Source organism: Pungitius pungitius, chromosome 15 (assembly GCF_949316345.1).
Source record: "Pungitius pungitius chromosome 15, fPunPun2.1, whole genome shotgun sequence".
Classification (NCBI taxonomy): domain Eukaryota; kingdom Metazoa; phylum Chordata; class Actinopteri; order Perciformes; family Gasterosteidae; genus Pungitius; species Pungitius pungitius.
This window is the reverse complement of record NC_084914.1, coordinates 2,780,741-2,800,559: the sequence shown is the minus strand read 5'-3', so window position 1 is coordinate 2,800,559 and position 19,819 is coordinate 2,780,741. Positions and strand designations below refer to the sequence as shown.

At 50.0% G+C, this 19,819-nt stretch overlaps 2 protein-coding genes across 3 annotated transcripts in view; one reads left to right on the top strand and one right to left on the bottom strand.

The window, feature by feature from the left end:
• Positions 1–19,819, top strand: part of LOC119206994 (uncharacterized) — a gene marked incomplete at its 5' end in the record, with an annotated part of 242,444 nt that overhangs the window by 115,795 nt on the left and 106,830 nt on the right. The gene's annotated exons all lie outside the window — the stretch shown is intronic.
• LOC119206018 (zinc finger protein GLIS1) overlaps positions 283–19,819 on the bottom strand; it is a 26,248-nt gene continuing 6,711 nt past the window's right edge. For both annotated transcript variants that reach the window (XM_037457469.2, XM_037457470.2), the window contains exons 2-9: positions 13,357–14,471; positions 10,136–10,297; positions 7,235–7,348; positions 5,971–6,082; positions 4,716–4,848; positions 2,272–2,402; positions 2,083–2,181; positions 283–1,576 (exon numbers count right to left, since the gene is read on the bottom strand). In XM_037457469.2, coding sequence (XP_037313366.2) covers positions 1,434–1,576; positions 2,083–2,181; positions 2,272–2,402; positions 4,716–4,848; positions 5,971–6,082; positions 7,235–7,348; positions 10,136–10,297; positions 13,357–14,244 — 1,782 coding nt within the window. In that variant the 5' untranslated portion in view covers positions 14,245–14,471 and the 3' untranslated portion in view covers positions 283–1,433. The remainder of the gene's footprint in view (positions 1,577–2,082; positions 2,182–2,271; positions 2,403–4,715; positions 4,849–5,970; positions 6,083–7,234; positions 7,349–10,135; positions 10,298–13,356; positions 14,472–19,819) is intronic.

Genomic DNA, 19,819 nt, shown 5'->3' with positions numbered 1-19,819 from the left:
CTTTTCATTCATTTTTCATTTGCATATTTTTGACCTTTTTGTATGGCCAGCAGGTGGCAGTGTTTAACCAGTAGTGAACCAGCTCAAAATATACTATGGAACTTTCCAATAACATCGAATGAAATTTAATTTAATTTAATTTAAGGATATGCAACTTTTCACATATGATAGCAAAGAAACATTTTTGATAATCTGTCAAAAGGGGAAATCTCATGTAATTTCTAGCTCAGGGGAAATATAACAGGCATTTTGTGACATTGATGTGAACGTGAGCGTTAGTTAAAGCCCTCAAACTGACAAACATATAGAAAGATGTATTTATTTAGATATAAAAGACAGTTTTTTTTACAGTCTATATACACTGTTCAATGACAATAAGAAAATCACAATCTGAATTGCTACAAAATCAGTGTAAACATTTTTTCTGGTTTGTTCATATTTTCAAAGTGTAACGAGACAGAAAAGAGTACAGAGAACTTACTGTAAACACTGCACCCCCCCCCCCCCCTCACTGAATATAACACTGATACAACCAACATGGAAAGGTACAGAAGAGACAATAGTAATAAAAGCGGAGATTATGCTCCTGTCTCGATGGTTGTTAGATTACACATATTTGAAACGTATTTGTCCACAACAGACACATCACAGCCGATGCTTTTTAAGTGCAGTTTGTGTTGTTTTTGTGTGTCAGTTTTAAGTCCCAGGAGTCACCCACACCGATCCACAACAGACTGTACGTGTGGAATATCTACTGTATATCTCTATATATATCTGTACGGTTTAAATGCTGATTGACAAGCCCGGTCCATCACAACACGATGTTTCGTCTCGTAACTCCTTAAAATGAACCTGCTCATCACGACATATTACATGCACCTATAAGCGTAATAGAGTTAAACCATTTGAGTGTTAGTGCCTTCTAATAATTCAGATTTCCTGTTAAAACTGTGTTTTGTTTCTTCTTTGGTTTCCGCCGTTGCAGCCAGACCGATATCTTTATGGACCTCAGGTCTGGAACCCCCGCATCACCAGGTCCCATTCTGTCAAACAACATGGTTTTAACATTTCCCGGCAGGCGGTGGGAACCTCGCTAGATATCCGCGTCCGAGCCAGAGAGCCAGATACCTTTCAACAGATCCAACCAGCACATGGAAGCTCATGGCTCCTTCCATTCAGACCACAAAGACGCATCTCTGAACTTGACATTTTCAATTCAACCAGATTTCCTCTCTTGCCTCCAGCAGCCAATTCTGCTTTTTTTTTTTTTCTTCTTCTTCTCCTCCTCTTTGTCCCGTTAATACTCCCACAGAGATAATTCATGTCCAGAACACCAATAATTGAATGAACAATATAGAGTCGTTTGTCGATTGTCTGATGAATTCCGTCCAAGTGGAAGCCAGGCGGCTGCTGATTGGCTTTGGCGAGGCCCATCACGAGTCCAGGTAGATGGAGTAGATCTGGTTGAGGCAGCGGTCGACGCCTCCGGCCTGGAAGAGGAAGCTGTCGTCCGAGCAGGGAGACGTGGAGTAACCCCCCCCCGTCTGAGCCTGCAGCTCCTGCAGCAAGTCGAAGCCTAAACGAAAGAAAGGATTGACCTTTGTTAATGTATGCATGTTTCTCTCTTTCTCTGTATTGTGAATGTTGGGGTATATTACATGGGGATTACTAAACGTGCCACTAAACCACTGAAGAAGAAGAAGAAGAAGAAGAAGAAGAGGGGCCAACGAGATGATGCAAGAACGGTAGAGGAAACAATCAAGAAAACAACTAACAAAAATAAACTTCTTTAGGAATGTTGAAAGTCTCCTTGTTGCTTCACACAGATATTTTCAAACCCTTTTTTTATTTTCTTGTGTTTTTCCGTCATTCTTTCTCGCCTTTTGTTTTTTAATCGACGCACCGAATGTTGCAATATTGAACAGTTCTTTTCCTCCATGATTCCCCCCCCCCCCCCCTCCAGGTTATTATTTCAAGAGAATGAGCACAAAGAGAGGTGAAGAGAAGATCTCTCCCCCCCCCCCCCCCCCGCCCACCCATCCGGCCAATCACGGCGCAGCGGCCTCCATCCTGCCGCCTCACCTGTCGGGTAAGAGGCGGAGGAGGCCGCCAAGTAGCTGGCGGGGTCGAAGCCTCCGTCGCCGCCGGGTGGGGGCGCCTTTCCCTCCGCGTAGAGGCACCCTGCGAGAAAGAAAGCACACAGAGGGAACTTCAGCCCCCCGGGGGAGAAAAAAAACGCCACGAGTCGCACTGAGGTGTTGCGGGTGTTACCTTGCTGCTGGGGGAGCACCTGTTGGGGGTGGTAGGTTTTGTGGAATCCCTGCAGCAGGACGTCCACCCCGTCCGGCGAGGAGCTCGCTGGGCTGACGTCGGAGGACATGAACAGGGGCGTCGGCCCGTTTCTGTGGGGGGTCATTTTTTTGAGATGTTGGTTTTTTTCCCCGAATTTTTTTAATTTGCGAGGATTAAAGCTAAAAGTCAAAGCTCCGACGCCTCTGAACTTGGAGCCGAGTCCACGAGAAGAGCGAGCGCACACCTCTCCGAGGAGATATGTAGCTGAGCCCGACCCCCCTCCCCCTCTCCTTCTCCTCCCCCATTATGGTGTTTGATCCAACCACCCCTTGGAGAGAGCCTCCTGGATGATGTACGGTACCAGATCGGTCCCCGGGGAGCCGCATGGCCTTGGTTCCCGCTGGAAGGGTTTTAGTGGGCTTTCATAAACAAGCCAGGGCCTCGCCGGTGATGCCGATGGCCGCCGGCCCAAAGCGCCATCCATATTTTTTATCTGACTAGCTGTAATAAAAAAGGAAATAGTTTGGAGGTTTCTTTACATATCTGTCATTTATCATCCCCGGGTCTCTTTATTACCCATTTCCCACGTCAAATGCTGTTAAGTTTAATGTAACGGCCTACACAATAAAAGCCAAAACTAATCAGAAGGCCTTTTGGAAACCCAAACTGATATAAGTTACAGATGGCTGTGGCTTCACAAGGTAATAAAGACCAGGCCTTTCGTACAGGAAAATGTAAACAACGTGGCATTTGATAAAGAAATGAACAACGACTCGGAGCCCCAAGAATTCAAAGCTTCTCTGCACCCCCCCCCCGTCGGCCCCCAGAACCGTCGGCGCTGACCTTAACTCGAAACTCACATTCTTGCGACGTTGCAACAACATAGCTGGGATGTCTGAGCTCCCCCCGGCAGGGTCGATCCCCGACCTTTTGTGGCCGTTTTCTACCCAAAAACGAGCTTAACAGGGGGGGCCCCGCGGGGGGGGGGGGGGGGGGGGCTCTTAACACGGGCCGAAGCCCTTCGCCCTCCTTTCCCATCTGGGCCGCCCCAGCTCGCACCTGGAACGAGCAGAATTCAAGCCCGATATGCGCCCGTTGCACTGAATGAGCTGCGCTTTCGCCACACGGAGCCGTCCACGCTGAGGGGGGGGGGTGGGGAGTGGGGTGGGGGGGGGGGGGCTTCACAGGCGCTACAGCACGCTTTTCAGGGACACGTCAAATACACAAAAGGTGATGTCGGACTGCGGCGTGGACCGCGTTGCTCCTCCTTTCCTTCCAGAGTGGAATAAGAGTGTTTCTGTGCGAGTGGCGTCCCGGGTTAGTGGGGGGGGGGGGGGGGGTCTGTGTCGGATGGAGACGCCTCACGGCTCACAAACACTCGCCGATGCACGAGCCTTTTAATCCCTCGGGCAAACTAGATAATTAAAAGAAGTCGAAAAAAGGGCCCCGTCTCAGCCAGAGTCAACACGCGACCCGGGGCGATGAGGTCAGAGGCCCTGACTGCCTCCGCAGCGCAGATAATTTACTTTCACGTCTCGTTAAGTCTTTTTGGGGGGAGGGAGTGAAAAGAAAACAAGCGCTCCTCTGGTGTTGGCTTCACCGCGGTCACCTGTGGGATTCTATGACATCCCTCGGGGGTGTGTCTCCGTACGGAGACGTCAATGGACGGATTGTGTGGCAACCTTTTAGGAGACGCAGGCCGAGGGAGGGGGGGGGGGGGCGGCGCGTCACAGCCAGTGCAGTTGTGCAGTTGACAGGGAGGATTTTACATCAGTTATTGAATCACAAAAAAACGTTTTTTTTGGACTGCATGGACTGTCTTGGTTGTTACTGTTGTGCAAATGAAATTCAAATTCAATGATTTGAGGCCTGTCTCTGTTTGTACTGGGCTGGACTAAACTGGTCTCAGTTTACAGTGCACATGGGTTCTGTGGCCTGCAGCGACCCAATCAGTGCAACCACGCGGCCATAACAGCATCTCTGGTGATAATGTCTCTGCTTTATTATCAATCGCCTTGTGCCGCTCCAGCGAGAAAAGGAGGTTTGACATATTGAGGGAGGCTTAAGCTGTTTTAAAAATGTCCTTGTGCGTACCAGACATGTCAAATGAATGAAGGTTTTACACTGAAGAGAAAAGCTGTGGTCAGTTTTCCCTATTTTTGTCTTTCGTAGAAAACGGCTCCGGATGAAAAACTGCCAAACGCAAATTGAGCCTCTTTCAGCTCCATTGTATCGGATTGGCAGCAGAAGTTCCTGCAGCCGATAACTCAGCAGGGGGAAAAGGGGGGGTGGGGGGGGGGGGGGAAATGTTCTTTTCGTTACTGGGTGACTCGGATGAACCGTCCATTCCAGTTTGAAGGCAGGTAACCTTCCAGGTGTTTGCTCCTCACTCAACGCGGTCGATCTGCCTGCAGTGATCTCACCCGTCTCCCGTGCTGCCTGGCGCCGCGGGCCGGTTCCCCTCCAGGCCTCGGTACCCGCAGGACGGGTCCGCCGACGGAGGCGGGAACTCCGAGGTGGCTCTGCTGTGGACGGAGCCGCAGTTTGAATACACACCTGGAGAGGGAGAACAAAACAAAAAAAATCTAGAGGTCAAAGGTGGCCACTTTCTAGGAGGTTTAAAAACGTGCCTGAAGGTCGTTAGTCGCTTAATCAATAAGCTACGGCTGGTAATTACTTCATTCTCTACTACTCTGACACTTGTCAATTCATTGTTAATCAATGTATTTTTCTAAATGTCAAGGGCGAATACTTTTTAAAAAAACTTGCAATTTAGCGCTAACAGCTAACAGCGCTAACAAGAAACCGAAGCTAAATTTACAAACCGTGTTGCTTCTTTCTTTAAAAAAAAAGAATTATTAGATTACTTAAAACACACTGAGCACGCAGAGGTGCCGTGGATACAGATGTGAGTGTCTGCTTTGATTGCAGCTCCTGCTCGACACAACGACTTCAGGGACACGGTTCAAACCTCCAGGAGCTGAGCGCTGGATCCGGGGAACGATGCTTTATGACGGCCTTCATTTGACTAAAAAAAAACTAAAAACCCCACTTGGCCAATGATGACAGCCATGTGTCGCCATAAATCCACCACACACACACACACACACACACACACACACACACACTGTAATATACACAACAGTTGAGAGAGAAACATTCGGCCTTTTCTGATAAGGAGAGAAAAAACCCTCTCGGGGATTTTTTTTTCTTTTTTTCCTTTCAAAATGAAACACTGACATGCTTGTTTCGCCCTGAACAAACAAAGCGGGTAGTGTTGCCGTTTGAGGCTTTTCCCCCAAGGGCTTCTGGGTAAAGCTGCGAGTAGTCTGAAGTAATGGACGCGGACAGCTCTCCTGGACGCGCTCGCCTCTCTCCTCGCCAAGTGAGCCTCAGCGTACCCGACAGCTTCTTGATCCCGGCTCAGCCATTGAAAGGGGAAGAAAAAAAGCGCTTTGGCTGGAAAAGCAGGTTTGGGAGAAGCTGAGGGACGAGCAGAGGAGGGGAGGGGGGGGGGGGGGGGGCAAATGTGCCCGCGGTCGGTGCCCGGTAAGTGGACAAGGTAAACACTGGCGCGATGAGCCGCCGTCAGGAAGGAATGGGACGAGGAGGGAGGGAGGGAGGGAGGAAGGAGGCAGAAGGAGAGACACCCCCCCCCCCCCCCCCCCACGTACGTACCTGCGTACTCGTCCGGGCCGTCCGAGCCGTTCCCCCGGCGGAGGAGGTGCTGCCTCGCCAGGCCGTCGCTCAGGGCCTCCGCCTCCAGCATGGCGCGCACCTGCACCTGTACCTGCCCAACAGACCCAAGGCACAAGGTCACCTACGCTGGCGGGCGAAGGGACGCGGGTTTTGGTGCACCTGGAACCTTCTTCGCGTGCGTGCGTGCGTGCGTGCAGGGGTTGGGAGTCACGGTCGAAAAAAAGGCTGAGCTGAAAGATTTCTGCCTGCATCTATTTTCAGGGTTTATTTATTATTTTAAAAAGAACAATTGACGCTTGAACCAGATGCCTGGTTCGCGTTTCGTCCCGCGATCCAGCTCAATCTCGATATCCAGAAATCTTGTGAGGCAATCTCACTGCAAGATGTACTAACAAAGTTAAAGCGGGACAATTTACTCTATCATCGTTAACAGAGGATCCCCCCCCCCCCCCCCCCCCCCGGGACTTTCCAAAAACGGCATCCTGAACAACTCAAAAGGACACCCGGGAACCACCAGGGCCTTGATGTGAAGGTACGAACCGCTCGTCTCGCAGAACCGCGAGGACTCCCACGAGAGACTAAACGCTGGTGTTCTCGTCCACTTGCAGTTCTCGCCGTTATCTTTGTCGACGCTTTTTAATTCCATTGAATAGAAATACAGTCTCTCATTATTGTGACGTCCCCCACCAAAGATCAGTTTTGGGGTATTGACGCTGAAGTTGACCACAGTTGTAGCCATTAATCTTTTTAAACGTACTGTGTACGTATCATGCCATTTTCATAAATCATGAATTGTGGGTTTTTTTTGTTTTATTCTTGAGTGAAAAGTCAGCATTTTGCGTCATTTTAAAACCAACATTAGCAAAGATTTTGGTCAACCACCAGACAGATCGCATTCGAATACAAAATCGAATTCCAATGAAAGTTAATAGAATTTGTCTGCATTTGAGGTCACGGAGGTTATAATGAAACAGCATATGGGGGGGGGGGCTCTGCGGTTGCCAGCTGACCGCGTAGCCGCCAAGCCACTGGTCTGAGTCCAGCGGTTTGCTCTGCTTGTACATCAACCTCCAATTTCCCAGTCCAATGAAACCTCGATAAATCCCACCAACAGGAACAACCCTTTTTTTTTTTTATTGGCCCGTCCGGCCCATCCGATCCCAACCTAATCCATCTTTAAGAAACACCGCGAGGAGCAAATCCCCGAACGTCCAACATGCGAGAAGATGATTGCAGGCGTTACCTGGACCTCCCTCTCCTGGAGGCCTTTGGCCGAGTGAGCTTTGACGTGCTTTCGCAAGGAGCTGGGGTCGGTGTAGCGCTTGGTGCATCCCGGGATCTGACAGGCGTACGGCTTCTGTGGGCCGAGCCGCCACGCGCCCGGGTCGAGAAAAAAAAAACAGAGGGAGTAAAAGGGGTGAGGGGAGCGACAGCATCACATGACATCAAACGCATGCCACTAAACAACACAAAAGGTCATTGACTCGTGTTCATTTTCATCCGTGTTTTAGGTTGATGGTGGAAGAAATCACCTATTTAAGAACATGAACTTAAGGTCCCAGAATTCACCGCGGGAGACGGTTTTCCCCCCCGAATGCGATGTCAGCAGAATTTTAAAATGAGTGGCGTCCAGATGGTTTGCGGACGGAGAGCGTGCACAGTAGTCCCCGTGTACAAAGCATCCGCGCGGTTTCCCTTCATGCGACTGAAATGGACGCAACAGCCGGACCCAAAAGAAAAAACGTGGAGGATATTTACCGTCCGTCCGCAGGCTCGATAAAGGGAGGAAGAGAGAAGAAGGGTTAACTTTATTCAGTGATCAAGTGCAATCATACCTAATCATACCTGCCATCACCGTGGAAACAAAAGGCTGATTGATTCCAGCGGCTGGAGCGAACCCTTTCAGGGCAGTCGAGTCGCAGTTTACGTCCACGTCTCTCCGGCATGTCATCGCTTCATCGTTACGTCCCATCGGATTCTTGTTAGAATGTTATGATTCGCATATTATTTTTGCCTCGTGGGCCAAAAATGGGCTCAGTGAGGTCACGGCGACCTTTGGCCACGTGGACAAAGGGCCTTTCCAGCGACATAATTCATTACAGTTGTTTTGTCATTAGCGAAACCGTCACCAGGTGGAGCGAATTAAGTTCTCCGTGAAGACACATGTGTACATTATTAAGCTGATTCTTGGCAGTTAACGGACCAGAATCTTCAGTTAATCCAATGTTAATGGAATAAATGTTTATGAAATGAAGAGAGCCGGCAGGTTTTTTTAATTTATTTTTTTAACGGCACAAATCCCAAATCTCTTAAAGGGAAAAGTTGCTTTCGTGACAAACATGCGGTCCATTAATGAAGATTAAAACCCCCAACTGTATTTCTGTAAAAAAGGGACGATATAAAGCAAACAGCGGCAGCGAAGGAACCGCAAACTCCTGAAAGGGCAGAAATGGAACACGTGCAGATCCGACTGCTGCCAAACATGGAGCCGTATCGTTCTCTAAGAAACTGTTTGTGAATAATATTCCCCCGGAGGGCTGAGCGGATAATGAAGTGCTGCGCTCCGTGTTTGCACATCGCTTGTCAGCCCCCCCCCCCCGCTTGAAAACGAGGACGTGAACGAGTGAACGCACATGTTGCTGCGCAAAGGGGAACTTTCCCCCTCTCTGACTGAAACGTGACCGAGGAGCCAAAGTCACCGAAAAAGGGGGGGGACGATCGGCACTCCAGAGTTCTGCCGTCGGGATTCCCGCCTTCGATTGGAGGGGGAAAAACACCCGAGGCGACAGGAACTGAGTAAGGGAGGCGATGCATTTCAGCGGAGACGCGTTTGCATGAGACTGTCCTCAATTTGGAAACCATTATTTGGTAACACAGTAGTATTTATATCATTAGTAACACAATACAAGACATCCAGTCCAAGTTAAAATACTTTTTTTTATGTACACCAGTCTTCTCTCGGGTCCGGTTGTTGCACTTCATTCAGCAGTTATTTACATTCAGACAGTTCTGGGACACATCTGGGTAGGGAAGGGGAAGGGGGGCGGCTCAGTGATGGCGCCAGATGTGTCTGATCCTTGATTTGTGACGCAACACGCAAAGCCGCCGGCATTAGCCCAGCGCCGAAAACCGCAAAAAAGGGAGAGAGAATAACTTTCTCCTTCTGTTGCAACAACAACAACAACACGGGGGAGCGCGACGCGCCGCCCGCTCCCACCCCGCGTAACGAGAGATCTGATTCGCCGGATTACCCCGCTAAGTCCTCGTCCCCTTGTCAGCAGGGGTAAAAATAACTGTGGTGTGCAGAGTAAATCCACGGCAGGTATGCAGCTCTTCAACCATCACCGGGGGGGGGGGGGGGGAATGTTCCGTGCTGCGGTGCAGACGCAGGAGGGAACCTGAGCGGCACTTTGAGCGAAGACGAGGCCGGATCACAGAGCAGCGGCGACGCCGAGGCTTAGCGAGGCTTTTCGAGGCGCGGACACAGTCCCTGGCGGTTTTTCCCCGTCGAAACATGGCACCCGCATTTACCCACAATGCAACTCCACCCCGGGCGATACATCGCTGCAGCTGTCAATTAAACGCACAAACGTTTTCAATGTTTTCCTCTTAAATGTGGCGAAGTAGAACTGTGACAAACTGGATTAGCAATACAAGAACCTAAAAATTGTACTGAGCACATTACTTACTTACTTAATTTCCCCCCAGTGGACATTTACAGGACCAGAGAGGAAAGAGCCACACACTACTACTCGCACGACATGGTTTGTTACCTCGTGCACGCGAGGGAAGAAAAGAGTCTTTTCTGTTTCCTCTCACGTTGCATCATTGGTGGATTTCATAACATCCTTTGGCACAGAATCCATAGTTCATCACTCAAGCACCCCCCCCCCACCCGCGCCTCCCCAATACCTTCTCCCATCCGAGTCATGATTTATGGCGGTTAAGGTGGAGAAATCGTCTCCCCCGGGTCATTGTGATATCCCCCCCCTAGCAGTTGACATGAATAACCACTAAAGTACCATCAATATAAATATAAAAAAGAGGAAGAGAATTGAAACGAAATCATCTCCTAGGTCCCAGAATGAGGTGCTGCGTGAACGCGGCGTGTAATCTGCGAGGCGGGCGGCTGCCCGTCACTGACCGTGTCCAGATGTGTGCGCTGATGTTTGGCCCGGTCGCTGGAGTTGCTGAAGGCCTTGAGGCAGCCGGGGTGCTGGCAGATGTAGGGTTTCTCTCCCGTGTGGCTCCTCAGGTGGATCTTCAGGTTCTCCAGACGGGAGAAGGCCTTGCTGCAGCCCTCGAACTGACGAGTGTGAACAAAGCGAGTGACGTGACGTTTAATGTAGTACGCAGAGCATAAAGCACAAAGAGTGACAACTTAACATGAACGCCGGGCCTCCGGAGGGATGGACACACGTTTTACTGTGTATTTATAGCTAAGTTTGACACACATTTTATACATAATGATGAATAGGGGGCAGATTACATGCAGTTGGAACCTCATTGGGACATTTAAGTATTTTATATTCACAGAGTTGTGGGTATAAATCATCCAATAAACTCCCTTGCGGTGACAAAGCGGATTTAAGTTCTTTTTTTGGAAATTTTCATCCAATTCCTACAAATTATACACGAATCCCATGTGCACCTTTTAAATGCGGGTCCGCCTGCGAGGAACTCGTAATAAAAATCCCGTTCTCACATCACAGATGAGCGATGCTGAAGTCTCGTCCAACAAAAATAACTGGCGGCGTGGTGATAGATCAGAGCACCATAAATTCATACGGTTGGGATTATTGAATCATAAACTTCAGGTAACGGGGCTGTTTCCCAAAAAGCAAATTGGAACAGAACCACGAGGCAGACACACACACACACACACACACACACATGCTGCAAACGGCACTCTGTCAGCTGTCATACGTTTATACAAACTGTCTCACATTCAATCTCAAAGACTAAAAATCACAAATACTGTCAATTCTTCACATGCAAGTTGAAGAAAAAGAAAAACGAAACGTTCTGTATTTTCTCGAATTAACGAGAACATTCCGACGAAAAAGAGAAGAAACGAGAGATTTTCAATGATCATAAGCTATTTGGTAAAATCAACACATTTGGAATGTTTTCAATGTGTTTCCAATGTTTTAATTTGTGTTTCTATAAAAGAGGAAAAACAAATGTACTTAAGAGGTGTATTAAAATGATTAAGTGAGGGTTAAATGGTTCTTAAATGTTCTGATGCTTGAACTCAGCGTTTCCCTAAACACATCGGGGGGGGGGGGGGGGTGTATATGGAAACGTTCTTTTCCTTCCCCATAATCATTCCGGGGGGGTTTTATAAAGTCTCGCTAATGAGTCACTAAATGTCAGTAACCTTTACTGTAATAAGTCTGCGCATAAAAAACGCTACATGGCGAAATTAAACCAGGACGTTAAATTGTTTACACAAAAAAAAAAAATAATAATTGAAAATGAAAAGCCACTCATAGAATAACGAACGAACCGGTGAAGGTAAATAAAATATATATTTAAAAGTTGGACACGTCACATAAAACGCATTCGTTGGAGTTGCTGAAAGGAGAAACGATTTATTGCTTCTTTATTCATGTTTATCAATTAAACACGGTACTAAAAACATGGTTTTCTTTAAAAATCGAACGTACCCTCACGAATAAGGATGTCTCCTAAAAAGAAACAGATTTCAGAGTTCTTTGGGAGACTAAAAGTCCCATCTTTATCGAAGATCGGTTTTATCGTCTCCTCTGTGGGTTTTAAAGTCCAAGTCATCAAAACGACGATGTTTTCTTTATTTTCACAATAGAATGAAAGCGTGCATCGAAAGAGCCAAACCGACGACGTCAGCACTTTCTGACTTCCTGTCCGAGGCCGCTTTTGGTCCTTTCTGACCTCCTCTGCTCCATTGATGGGAATGAACGTTTTAATCCTAGTCATTTAATGAAGACACTTTATTTAAGTATCCACACGTGAAGGTCACTTCATTGCCATTTATTGGGAGTTTGAAGGAGCGTCGGCAGCTGGTGTTTACGGTCGGAGCAACACCTGTCCGATCCGAGACTCGACCCAACGAGCTGCTAAATGAGGCTGAATTCATTCAGACACACTGAGCACATTCATAAGGAGGGATCCACTTTTCCATGGCTGCACCACGAATGACTTAATTCACATTATTTGGCGCGAGCGCTTTATGAAAATAAAATGACGTTATTCCCGTTGTGAAGTGTGACTTTTTTTTTTGCGCGTTGCTGTTGATTTAACTTTTTTATTTTATTAATCTGGGGGGGGCCCGGCGGTAATATATTTACAATCTGGCAGCGGATTAGCTCATTCATTCAATGAGCTAATCCGCTTAAGCAGTGAGGATTCTTTTGATTTTAATCATTAATCAACGGCGTCGCTGGGGAAGACAGGAGAGTTTTGCTCGGCTCTCAAACGCCGTCCAGAGAAAAAGCCTTTAAAGGCCTCAGAGGCCAATGAGGGCGGATGGAGAATCCTCACACTGGTCTGGTTGTGTTTCGGTCACCACGTTGTGTTTCACTGTACGCCGACGATGCACTGCTTTATGCCCCTGAGAACGCCGGTGCTTGCCGTCACCGTGGCGACCCCAGGTTGGACCAAAACCACCCGGGGGGGGGGGGGGGGGGAGGGAGGAGGATCGAAACTGTGAGCGCACTAAAGCCTCTCGGACCCACTTAAAACCTCAGAAACGGCCCGTTTCCGAGGCAACGTGAAGGGCGAGGCTTGTTTGGGCTGAGTGGAAATGTGTCGGAGTTGGATTTGACAGTTGGATTTACCGCCTATTCGGACCGTGAATCTGTCAAATTAATTTAAAGAAGACGTCAGAGGAGTTCCCATTGGTCATCACCAAGCATGTGTCAGGGAATAAAAGCACATTTATTTTGTTCATTCAGCGCTCACCTGTCATTTACTAAATGAAATATCCTGAATTTGAACGAATATCTCAAATTTGATATTTAGTTTAGTTCTTTGCTACGACTTTGAAAAACATTTAAGTATTTTTTTTACTTTGGCTGCTTTGATAACATCATTTCTGTTTCCTCTTACAGCTCAATTCTGTCCCATGACAAAAATAGATGTGATGTCACTCCCATTCCTGCCATTTGCATGTGTGTTGGTGTGTGTTGGGTGTTGAAAACCTCTCAGGATTATTACTGGTCTCTCGATGGAGATATTGTAACCTGACCGTAGAACCTAAATATTTAAACTCAAACAAACATGACTTGAAAAAAACAACAACATTATGTTCGTCTTCCTGTTACTGGAGATACGTCAGTTTTTAACAGCTGGACAAACGCAACCCCCCCCCCCCCCCCTACTCACCATGCACTTGTTGGGTTTCTCTCCAGAGTGCACCCTCATGTGGATGAGCAGCTTGTAGCGGGCGTTGAAGGGTTTGTGGCGCCGCACGCAGCCGGCCCAGAAGCAGGAGAACTCCTCCCCTTTGCGCTGGTCGATGTGCACCTTCTCGATGTGCCTCACCAGCTCCTCCTGGCTGCCGTAGGCGGCGCTGCAGTCCATCCAGTGACACGGCTGGTCCGCGCTGGGGTCGTGGCCCCCGGCGGGTCCGTCGAGCCTCGGGAAATGAAGCGGGCCGCCGCCGCCGCCGTCCCGACCTTGGACGGGCCGGGCCGCGTGGAACAGCGCCGCCCGCTGGTCGCCAGCCTGAAACGGTTCCCCCTCGCACGGCGAGAAATCGTCCGCGGGCTCCCGCTTCACCGCCTCAAACTCCTCCTGCATCGTCCTGTGAAGGTGAGGAGCTCTGTCGGGCGCATCGCACAGGGGAGGCAGAGAGGAGGCGAAGAATAAAGACGAGGAGGAGGCGGGAGAGGAGAGGGAGGAGGGCGGGGAGGCGAAAGGGGGGGACGTGGCGCAGCTGGTGAGCGCGTAGGGCAGCGGGAGGCAGGGCTGCGGGTAGCAACCGAACCCGCGAGCGCCGGCTTCGGGGTCCGCGTGCGCCGCGAAGTCCTCCGCAGTCCTTTCTAGGCGGGCCGCGGCGGTCTTGCCGCCCAGCAGGGAGCCGAGGTCGCGGCCCAGCGAGGTCCTCGGGAGGCAGCACACGCCCAGCCCCCCCGAACGCACCTTGGAGGGCTGACAGAAGCCACCGGAGGAGGAGGGCGGCGCCCGAGGGCCCTCGGCGTCCTCGAACACGCTTCCGAAGCCGGGCAGGGTGAGCGGGACGTCCGGAGGCCCGAGGTCAGGGGGCCACATGGCGTCCCCCCGGGGGGATCCTCTGAGCGGGATCGGTGATGCCGACGAGACCCTTTTTCAGGAACCCGTCTGCGGTGGAGCCACGGACGGCGTCTCTTTCGCTTCTCGGGCGCAGTCGAGACCAGGTGCGTTTCCGGCGGGCGCCATCGGGCCCGGTTCAGCGCGCGCGAACCCGCGGCCGTTTGTTCCAGACCGCCGAGCGGTGGGCCGCCATCTCTCCGGCCGCGCTGCGGGAGACAGAGAAGCGGACCCTGGGTGAGTCTTGAAAGTCTCGTTTCAGGCCAGAACTCAAGAGACCCCACATCTACTCTCGTAGAGGAGCAAACACACCGTGGGGGGGGGGGGGGGGGGGGGGGTGGGGGGGGGGGGGAAGCTACTCCCACAGAGTAAAAGGATCTCTTCTTCCAGCCTGTGCAGCAAATAAACAACATTTATTTCAGATATCCGGTTGTACTCCCCTGGAGCCCGTAAAACGGTCTGATGTTTTAAATACTTTAAGTGGGTAAAATGCACATCTCACATTCCGGCGCTCACTCGGGATTTCGGTTTTTTTTGTTTTTTTTCCCGCGTTGCAAAGCAATGACTCAGCTGCTGCTCCTCCGAGCCGCTCTACGGCTTGAAACCCAACACCCCGAGGGGGGGGGGGAGAGTTTCTGCCTCATTTCCAAGCCACCGATGGGTCCGACCAACGGGCCAAAGAAGGTGACCAGCTGGGGACGGTCCCAGACCAAGTGAAACCAAAACAAACGGCCTCCTTTCCGAGCGGGCGAGGCTGCAGCGAGTGTAAATTTAGTCGCCCCCCCCCCCCCCCCCCCCCCCCTCTTTGAGCTGCTGTAACGGTCGGGGCTGATTCATTGCAGCGGGCATCGGATGCCTGGGAACCCGGTCCAGATGCCTGCTGGCAGAGGACCGGACGAGTAATGGACAACGTCTCCGTGCTGAGCCGGTGCTGCAGGAGAGGTCAAACAGAAGCTCCCACACACATCTCCCTCCCACACACACACACACACACACACATTACAATTACTCATCAGACGCGTTTAATGGGATCGCCATTCTACGAGGCTGCTAAGGCGATGAGCAAAGTTCTTTAGTTCTGTAGTTGTATTAGCCGACACAGGAGTCACTGAGTGTCGTTTTGGGGCCAAAGTTTTCCTGGTATCGTCTGGTTTTCTGACTTTTCCCGTAAAAGCCGTAAGAACTGTGGTTGAAATGAGGTTGTGGTGTCTGTGTCAGGAAGCAGAAGAGCATCGGTGAGTCTCTGAAACATCACTATTTGCAACAGAGAGATTTTTAAAAAAAGACAAAATTAGAGGGAAAACTGTGGGATCTCAGACGCAAGCAAATGTCGTGCAAAAATGAAACTATGCAAATAATCAGTGAACACAGAGTTTTTCTCTATCATTGAATTCAGCATTTTATTTTCAATCGCTGTCTGTACACAAAGCACTTTGACTCGTCGTTCTGCACAAGCACCAGACAGTAAAACTAAGAAAAGTGTCCCACAAAGCCTCGACTGAGCAGGGAACTGCATAAAATAGCTGGCTCATCTCGTGTGGCGTCTTTAAAGACTCACTTGCGGAGGGTTAGCTAAACACAGCTGTGGCATTTTAGGACAAGCAAATGTGTACTTGTCTCAACAATAAGCGCCTCGGTTCTTGAATTACAAACTTTTTTTTTTTTTTTTGGTGCTTTTTGGTTCAAGCGAAAAACCTGGTGAAAAAAAAAAGATCCCTACTCGGGAGAGACGTGAACACACGGCGTAAACAAAGTCCGGTTTGTCCATCTTTACCCAAATAGACTCGTTCTTTTCAGCTCATCAGAAAATAAACGTGCAATTCTTATTCCATATGCATCTTGTGTGTTTGAGGGTGGGGGTGTAGGGGGGGGGGGGGGGGTGGGGGGGGGGGGGGGGGGGGGGGGGGATAAGTGTCGTAAATATCAGTCCCTGGTTTAAACAGAACGAGACCTATGCCAACCCGTTTCAGAGGTAGAAATCCCCACAGTGTGTCTTCAGGAGAGAACAGACTCCCGTGAACGCGGCTTGGCGGACCATGAGAGAAAAGCTGGGAATTGCAAAACTCGTTTCCCAACTGTCGCTTGTGTTAATCCCGGGAACAGAGACAGTTGGCCGGAGGGAGAGTTTTACGCTTCTCCAAAAGAAGCCGTGCCCGAAAGGCGTTCGTTTTTTTAAAAATAGGTTAATCCTGTGAAACCACTTTCGTGGGCGTCGAGTCCTCCGATAAATCAGAATTGACTACTTTCTGGCCATTTTCCTTTATTTATTCAGAGGAAATTGAGTGAGCGCAGCCGCCTGCCTCACTTTCTCACACTCACACACACTCACACACACACTCACACATTCGCACCTTTGGAAACTCACAGAGAGGCTGCAGTTTACCATTAAACATTAAACAGAGGCGTTTCTGTAGAAAACAGCATAAGAAAAGCAATAAAAATACAACTGCCTACACACATGAGGCGTAGAGCCAGTGTTGGACCTGAAGCTGTGTCCCACACTGCATTCATCACGTCTCGCTCCACCCCCCCCCCCCCACACGGTACGACGGCAACTCGCTTTTAAACACGGCGCGGACTCCTCTGCTGATGTTCTCGCTCGTCCACCACCTGGGTTTTCTTTTTGACTGCAGGTTTTTTGTAACCACCAACCCGGGGTTTACTTCTCCTTTTCTCCATCAGAACAAAAAAACAAAAGGGAAAGCTGCACGGCGGCGGAAGCCAACACCTCGGTGGAGGCTTAGCCATCGGCCCCGAACCAGAAGGCCCAGGAGGCGGAGCCTGGTGAAGCGTTTTGTTCCTCCTGAGGGGAGAAGGTCCCGAGACCTGGAGCCGCCGACCGGACACTGAAAGCTGCACAAAAAAGGTGCAGACTGTCTGAATACAGGTGATCGACACCTAACGCCCCCCCCCCCCCCCCCCCCCCCCCCAAATAAAATTAAAGAGGACACGTGCAGAAGGTTTTTCGACACGTCATTAAAAGATCGGTCATATGATTGAAACCGAAGGAAATTAATTCGGAGAAGTGCAATTAATGCCAATAGTGCAAAGGACCAATAATTAATAGTGCACCCTGAATTCATCATTTCCTCGACTCTTGTTTTTGGTGCAGCAGCGATTTATGTCGCCCAAGAACATAAATAACACAGAAAAGGTGCAGAAGTTCCGATCCCTCGTCACACACACACCAAAAAAATGACTGCATCTGCAGGAGGGGACAGGTCCAGAGGGACAACGTCCACACTGGGGGACAGATGTTAGCATGAAGGGACCTGCGAGCCCCCACCCCCCCCTTGATGAAAGGGTTGGCTGGACGAACAAAGCAGCTGAGAAAAGAACGAACCACCAGCCCCCCCCCCCCGAGAGCAGCGTTCCACGTTTCCTTTACGTCCCGCGAGGATCCACTCGAGCCGCCGGGTCAAACCACGTGGGCCGGACATCGGTAAACGTCCCCCCCCCCCCCCCCGGGGGTAAGGATAGCTCAAACTCATTGGTAACGTTGATGTTGACACATTTCCACGATGCCGCGGGACACTTTGGCTTCTCCTCCGGAGTTGGAGAGGCCTCTTTTTGGGGGGTCAAAGCGACCCCGGGGGGGGGAGCAGGTGAAAAACACGAGCTCGTGTTGCACAAAATACGGGTGTGTTATTGAATCGGTGTTGGTGCCGTAGCAGAGGGGGGGGGGGGCTTAAACCCTTTGACCCCGGTGACCCCACGGGGAGCGCTCCAAAAAAAAAAAAAAAAAATGCCTTAAAAGACATTGGAAATCTTTTGTGATATTTTATTTTCTTGGCTCTTTATTTCTGACTGAATGTTTTTCACATTTTCTTTTCTCTCTAAACGAGTTCAGTCGTTGAGGTGCATGTAACGCACAAATCACGAAGAAGTACTTTGTTCCATTTTATTCTAGTTTATACTTCTACTGCACACCATTTTAGAGGGAAACATTGTACATTTTACGCCTCATTTATTTCCCAGCTACATCTTTCAAAATATGATAAATTCCTGTAAATGAATGAAAACTATTAAAACCAACAAACAAGGGATTCAAACTGACTTCACCTCGACCATGCAGCAGAAATATTAAGATATTAAGACAGTTTAAGGAGCCATTTGTTTTTTTGCTTAGTGAGCATATTTTAATATTTAAGTACCACAGAGCCCACTGAGGCGGATTCTTGGAATTTCACATCCCCCCCCCCCCCCCCCCCTGAAAGGAGCTGTCATGAGGCTGCTGGTTTGAAACCGCGGGGGGGGGGGGGGGCTTTTCTGCTCGGACTGTGCCGGTTGCCTCTATGGTGGCTCTGCTGTGACCACGCTTTAATGCTCCCATAGACCCCTCAGGCGAGAAATCACTTCACTCCACACACACACACACCACATGCGTGTAGTTACTGTGAGAGAAGCTACGCTAATGGCCCATAGCATCATATTTACCTTAGAGGCACGACACGTCTCATTTAAGGTTTTCTAGACGTACTAGGTCGTTTTTATTGTTGTTTTATTGCTACTTCTACTCCTGCAAAGGGTCTGAAGGCTCCTCCACCACCCGTTATGTTGTAAATAGAACCTCAAAAAACAGTCCAAGATGGGTGACTCCTCTGTCCTCCTCCGTCTCCCGTCCCTCGGCGCTCCCCCCCCCCCCCCCCCCCCCTGGCAGACCTGAGCCTTTACACGCAGGTGTGGGTCTGCGAGGAGCTTTGACTGAACGCAGATGGCAGGAAATTCCTGTCAAATGACAGTGATTCGGCCCCGAAACCACAGAGACAGTGTGAGCAGAGCCCTTGAACCAGATACAGCAGCAGCAGAGAAGCTTAGGGACTAAACTTGGACGCTCCGGCCTGCCAGCTTCTTGAAATAGGAGCAGCATCACAAGACGTCTGCTGAAACTCGGCGTCTGGCGTGGTGGGTACGGCCGGACCCCGGGCCTCTTCCAGAACCAGCGTTTGGGTGGTATTCCTTATGAAAATAGATTGGGTTTTTTGGGCGTCTGGCTGTGTTCTGCAGCTATAGTTTGGTGAAACATCTGCGTTTCTGCCAACAGATCCGGCCTCCATCAAGCAGCACGTCCCGGCTCTTCGGGGCTGCTCGCCTTCCCTTTAAATAAACACTACGGCACTGTGGCGCTGAGCGGATCCGTGTTCACAGGGACTAAAGACACTGGAATTAAAACGCTATATTATCAGCCTGCTAAATGATCTGTTGTCCCCTGGATGGGAGAACTGCGTGGACCCCCCCCCCCCCCCAGAGGACAGAAGACACCAGCTCTGTCTCACATGAATGCATTAAAAAAACGTTTTGACAAATTGACCAACAGTTTATATGATTATATACTATATAACCGTTCAGTTAGCGGAGGCTAACGAGCTAGCGGAGGCTAACGAGCTAACGGCGTCGTCGCTGGCCTGCTGATGAACGAAGCGGCGCTGGACACAGGTCTTCTGTCACGACGTCCCCCACGTCGCTCATTGGCCCAAGTTGCTGCCCAGGCGCCTTTGAGCACGTTGAAGACGGGGGGGAGGAGCTCGTGACATGTGAGGCCGTGAGGTTTTTGTGC